This window comes from Leptonychotes weddellii, chromosome 16 (genome assembly GCF_054177405.1).
Source record: "Leptonychotes weddellii isolate Sample4059 chromosome 16, ASM5417740v2, whole genome shotgun sequence".
In the NCBI taxonomy this organism is placed as follows: domain Eukaryota; kingdom Metazoa; phylum Chordata; class Mammalia; order Carnivora; family Phocidae; genus Leptonychotes; species Leptonychotes weddellii.
Window position 1 is genome coordinate 40,127,410 of NC_138384.1, and position 6,000 is coordinate 40,133,409.

At 53.6% G+C, this 6,000-nt stretch overlaps 2 protein-coding genes across 7 annotated transcripts in view; both read left to right on the plus strand.

Moving 5' to 3' along the window:
- The window catches only part of EIF3K (eukaryotic translation initiation factor 3 subunit K), a 142,212-nt gene that overhangs the window by 11,116 nt on the left and 125,096 nt on the right, over nt 1-6,000 (plus strand). The gene's annotated exons all lie outside the window — the stretch shown is intronic.
- Nucleotides 4,618-6,000, plus strand: part of ACTN4 (actinin alpha 4) — a 70,854-nt gene continuing 69,471 nt past the window's right edge. For all 6 annotated transcript variants that reach the window (XM_006739378.3, XM_006739379.3, XM_006739381.3 and 3 more), the window contains exon 1: nt 4,618-4,911. In XM_006739378.3, the coding sequence (XP_006739441.1) occupies nt 4,750-4,911 (162 nt within the window). In that variant the 5' untranslated portion in view covers nt 4,618-4,749. The remainder of the gene's footprint in view (nt 4,912-6,000) is intronic.

Genomic DNA, 6,000 nt, shown 5'->3' on the forward strand with positions numbered 1-6,000 from the left:
CAGCCCATTGCTGTGTGTCCTTGGCTTGGTGACTCTGCCTCTGTTCCTCAGTTTCCTCATCGGTGGAAAGGGGACAATGACCCACCCTTGTCATTTGTGGAGGATTCCAAGAGCTCTTGCCAGTAAAGGTCTCATCAGGGCCTAACCTGTTCCTGGCTCTTAGAAAACGGGGGTTGTTAATTTCAGACTCAGAATTGTTTGTCCCCAAGGTTGTGAACTAGTCCTCACCATTCTGCTTGGAGAGACTACAGGAAAATTGGGATTTTTAGCTAGGCCATTCCCTCCCCCCATCCACAAGTCTCAGCCTGCACCTGGCCAGTGCTACTTGCTCTGTAGCTGGGTTGGTTACCCCAGTCTTACACAGGAAGGACTCGAGCCTGGCAGAGTGACCTTGGGCAAGTGTCTTCCCCTCTGAGCCCGGTGTGTGCAGGAAGAAGGGGTAGCGACAACAGCGACTGCCTTTGGGGGAAAGTGGAGGAAAAGAGATGCCATCGTAGATGTCCAGCCCTTAGCGTAGCCCCGCAGCTGTCACTGAGGAAGCGTTTCATTCTCGTGAGCCATTACGCCTGAGCTTGGCCTCCGGAGAGGGCAGTGGCGGTGCCTGGGCTGTCCCCCGCTTCCTGGTCCTCCCTTGTCCGCTTGCATTCACACCCACCATTCTTTTGAGGACACTGGGAGCCAGGGCAGGGCGGGACACCCTTTGCCCTGGGTTCCAGACCTGAGCAGGAGCCAGGAAGCAGGGTGTGCCCAAGTCCTGGGGACAAAAGGTGCCTCTGTGGCTCGAAACTTGGGAGCCAGCCCTAGGGGGTGGGAGAGGGGCGTAGGAGAGAATACTGGGACGCTATTAGATCGTGTAAGTCAAAAGGCACCCCCTCTGCGTGAGGACTCCCACTCACCCCAGTCGGCAGGTGCCTTCATGTAGATACAACCCGCACAACTGACTGGCTGCTCTGCAGGGAAGAGGAAATGACCTTGACCTCTTTGGAAAACCACAGCTTTTCCTTCTTAGCCTACTGCTTTTGCTCTGGGAGGATCCTTCGAGCAGCTAAGAGACCTGGCTATAGAGAAAGCCTGCCTGCTTTCAAACCCCAGCCTAGCGACCCTTAGGCACATTGGTTGACCTCCCTGTGCCTCAGTTTCCCAGCTGGGGAGAGCACCCACTTAAGTGGTTGCTGTGAGTTCATGCATTTGAAGAGCTGAACATAGTCTGGCCTGTAGTAAGAGACGATATGTTTGCTGCCGGTCTTGCTCTCTCGGGCTTATTTCAGTTGCTTCCATAGTCCCCTCTCGACACCGCGGTATCTGTTCACGTTCCCACCCTAGGAGGACATAGCCCTGTTTGGTTCGTTTCACTAACTAGAATTAGCAATGGAATACAACAGGGGCGCCTGGCTGGCTCAGCTGGTAGAGCATCTTGATCTTGGGGTCATGAGTTCAAGTCCTGCATTGGACATAGAGCTTATTTAAAAAAACCAAAATGTCACACGTAACATTTATAAATAAAGGGAGCCTTTAAACCTCACTGACTGGGGCCATCCACTTCATCTGAGCCCTTCCTCTAGAAGGCTTTTCAGTGTCCATTGGGAGCAGGCAGGGTGGGGCTGATGGCCCATAGCCCCAGTGGCTCTCCCTGCCAACTAGGACCAGCACAAAAGTCCTGGTTTGGTTCTCCAGGTCACAGCCAGCGCTCTTGGATCTTTGGCCAGGTCCCGGCATCCCCTGGGAAAATGGGAGGTGCCCAGGCCTTGTCCCTTTCCTTTGTGTGCCATCGGATCCCTTCCAGTGCTTTTTTGAAAGAGGTGGGGAGAAATCCATGAGCTCCCATACCTGGAGGAGCCGTGTCTTCTCATCCTCAGCCCCGAAGGTTGACTGTGACACAATCCTCTCCGTTCACACTGGGCCAGGTCCTGCTCTAGTCTACCTCCAACCCTTACCTTCTTCCTTTTCCTGACTCCAATCAAGTTCGCACTCCCGGGTCGCTCAGGTCCAACCCTTGGGAGCCGTCTTAAGTCTGGATTCTTCCTTCATTCTCATGGCCACCCCCTCCCCCCATCCAATTCACGACAGTCAGTCCTGTCAGCTCCATTTTTCCAAATGCTTCCACTGCTCGTCCTCCACAGCTCTCTCCTCCTCCAGACCCTGGTCCTGACCATGCTCACCTGGACCATTGTGGCAGCCCCCTGGCTGGTCTCCATGCGTTCACTCCACCTACAGTCTGTTCCCCTCCTGTGGCTGCTGGATCCTGTAAACAGCAATCCCAGCCCTCCTCCTGCTTAGGGTCCTCCCTGAACTTCCCATTGCATTTCCAATAAAATTCAAACTCCTCATCATGGTTTTAAGTCCATCTATTCATTCACCCAAGATATATTAAGTGGCTATCTTGTGCCAGACACTGCTTCAGAGACTAGGGAAACGGCGGTGACCAAAGATCCCCACGCTCACGGCCTGACATTCTTGGGAAAGAGACAGATGAACCACAAGCCAATCATGTAGTATGCTAAATGGTGATCAGTACTCTGGAAAAAATAAAGGAGGGAAGGTGTAGATGCTATTTTAACCAAGGTGGTCAGGGAAGGTCTCACTGAAGAGGGGATATTTTTGCAGACCTGCAGTGGAGGAGGCTGTTGAAGCTTTGGGGATCCAGTATGTGGGGTAAGTGTTCCAGGCAGCGGTAACAAGGTATCACCCAGTGCAAAGGCCCTGAGGCTGGAAGGTGCCAGGTGTGTTTGAAGAACAGTGAGGAGGAAGTCAGCTGTGTGGCAGGAGCTCAGAGACTGAGAGGGGAAGAGGGAGGTGAAGTGGGAGGGGAAATGGGGACAGGATGGGGAAGACCTTGGGGGTCTGGCTGAAGCTCCAGCAGTGTCTTGTTTTGTTTTTGTTTTTAAAGATTTTATTTATTTGACGGAGAGACAGCGAGAGGGAACACAAGTAGGGGGAATGTGAGAGGGAGAAGCAGGCTTCCCGCTGAGCAGGGAGCCTGATGCAGGGCTTGATCCCAGAACCCTGGGATCATGACCTGAGCTAAAGGCGGATGCTTAACGACTGAGCCACCCAGGCACCCCCAGGAGTGTCTTGTTTCAAAAGCGGGGCTGGGCTGGGCCAGGGCAGAGAAGAGTCCTTCTTTAGCCTTTCCTCCTTTCTTTGACTTTGACTCCTACTCAGTATTGCACCAAGGAGGGGTTCTGAGCAGAGGAGTGAGAGACTTAGGTGAGAGATTTGACTCAGGTATTCACAGGCTCCCTCGGGCTTCTTGTGGGAAAGAGAGTGGGGTGGAGGGATGGGAAGGGGAGCAGGGAGATGGTAAGGAGCCTGCTGCAGCCGTCCAGGTGAAGACAGGGCAAGGGTGGATAGGACTAGGGTGGGGCCATGGAGGCAGGAGGAAATGGGTGGATTCTGTATATACTTTTTATTTTTTTCTTAAGATTTATTTATTTATTTGACAGAGAGAAAGCAAGTCTGGTGGGGAGGGGCAGAGGGAGAGGGAGAGAGTCTTAAGCAGACTCCACGTCGTCGAATGTGGAGTCCCACGTGGGGCTTGATCTCACAACTCTGAGATCACAACCCAAGCGACCTGAGTGGAAACCAAGAGTTGGTTGCCTAACTGACTGCACCCCCTGTATATACTTTTGAGATGGAACTGACAGAATTTCCTGAACCTGGATGTGGGGTGCAAAGACAAAGAGGAGGCAAGGATTGATTGCAAGGCTTATTGCCCACACAGCTGGAAGGATGGAGGCGCCATTAATTGAAATGGACTGTGGGATGATCAGGTTTGGGAAGATCGGAAGCTTAGCTTTGGCTATTTAAATTTGAGAAGCCTATGAATGTGGCAATGTCATTTATCTGTATTAATTTGCTTACTTATTGTTGCCCCCCCCACCATGTGAGCCGCTTGACAACTAATCATGCTTGTCATGCTCAGCACTCTATGGCCAGCGCAATGCCTGGCACACCACAGGTGCTCAGTAAATGTTTGTTGAATGAATGAAGACAGACAAGTCCCCAAACTCCTTTACCTTCCTGCTCAGCCATTATTTATTCCAATCTACCTAACTCTTGTGTCCATTTTGTGAATCCTTCAGGTCTGTGTTCAAATGTCCTCCTTTTCTGCAAAGCCTACCCTGACTACTGTTTGGCATTCCAGCTCATGCTTAATTTTTCTCCATAACATTTATCAAACCTTGGGCTGTATTTCCAAAGATTTTGTTATCTTCCTTCACTAGAAGGTAGTTCCACGAGGGCAGGGATTTCTGTCTATCTTGTTTAGTGCCAATGCGTAAAACATGATCTGGCACACAGTCGGCGTTTAATAAATATTTGCTGAATTTGTGTTGCTGAATGGGAATACACATTCCAGGCCTGGGCAGGTTAAGGCTTGATGGCGAGACCCCGCCTTATGAATCATTCATGATCTGGCCCCGCCCACACGCAGAGAACGGGCGCGCTCACGCGGGAGAGGGGACGCGGCTCGTACATGAGCTGAAGAGGTGGTGGGGGAAATGGACTCTGCGCAGGCGCCGGGTTCCCCGAGGCGGGTCCCGGCGCCTTTCTGGTTAGGAGGCGCGCGCGCGCGGGAGGGCGGCGGCGGCGGCGCGGTGCGCAGGCGCGGCGGGCAGTGCGCAGGCGCTGGGGGAGGGCGGGCTAAAGCAGCTGAAGCGGCGGCGGCGGCGGCGGCGGAGGAGGCTCGGGCAGAGGGGCGGGAGCTGCGGCGGGAGCGGACGGGCTGGTGGGCGAGCGAGAGGCGGCGGAATGGTGGACTACCACGCGGCGAACCAGTCGTACCAGTACGGCCCTAACAGCGGGGGCAATGGCGCCGGCGGCGGGGGAAGCATGGGCGACTACATGGCCCAGGAGGACGACTGGGACCGGGACCTGCTGCTGGACCCGGCCTGGGAGAAGCAGCAGCGCAAGGTGCGCGGCCCGCGGGCCGGACGGGCTGAAGGGGGGCTTCCGAGGGAGGTTGGGGCCCGGGAAGAGGATTGGAGGTCTCGAGAGGGAATTGGAGGGTCTGTGATGGGAGTCGGGGGTCATGAGAAGGAATTGGCGGGACTGGGAAGGGGTTTGTAGTCCTGAGAAGGAATTGTAGAACTTGGCCAAAGAATGGGGAGTTTGAAAAAATAATTGGCGGCCGTGTAGGGAATATGGAAGCCTTAAAAAACAAAAAACCCCACAAAAATCAGAGAGCCCGATGAAGGAATTGGAGGGTTTGGGCGGGGAATTGGGGAAAACCGAGATGCATGGAGACTTCTAAAATGGAATTGGGGTCTGAGGTGGAATGGAAGGGTGAGAGGGTGGTTGGAGGTGCGGAGAGAAATGGGGGATTCTGGAATTTGTGGACCAGAATGGAATTGATGGTTGGGGGAGCCTGAAGAGGAGCTCGAAGATGGAGGGGGTTATTTGGGAGTGCAGAACGGTCTGAAGAAGATTGGGGTTGGGGGAGTCCTAAAGGGGATGGAGATTCTGAAAGTCTGAAGATGGAGTAGGGGCACTAAGAAAGGGATGTGGAGTCTGAAGAGTAGTGGGGGGACCTGGGAGACTTGGAAAATGAGAGGGGCAGAGGAAAGAAATGGGTGTGAGACTGGGGCATGGGAGTGCAAGGATGAGTAGGGGTGCGAATGAAAGAAGTTAGGGAGCTGTAAGAAGTGTTGGAAGGGGTGAGATTTATTGGGGGTGCCCTGTTCTAATTGGGAGGCAGGAGGAGTAAGAGGAATTGACGAGGGATGGAGAGGCCGAAGGGGGATGCAGAGGATACCTGGAGTGTTTAGAAGAGGGGATTCTGAAGAACTGATGGAAGGCTGAAAAGCTCAGCCAAGGGTTGGAGGAGCCTAAGGAAAAGGTAGGGTGGAAAAAGGTGAGCATGCTGGAGAGAATGGGAGCGGCGGAATGGCGGGTAATGGGAGGGAGATTAGGAAAACGAAAGTCTCATTAGGAAGGCAGCATGTGATGGATAGACTGAGAAAGGAATTTGGGGGGGGAGGGCTTCTAGAGGTACACAGTCTC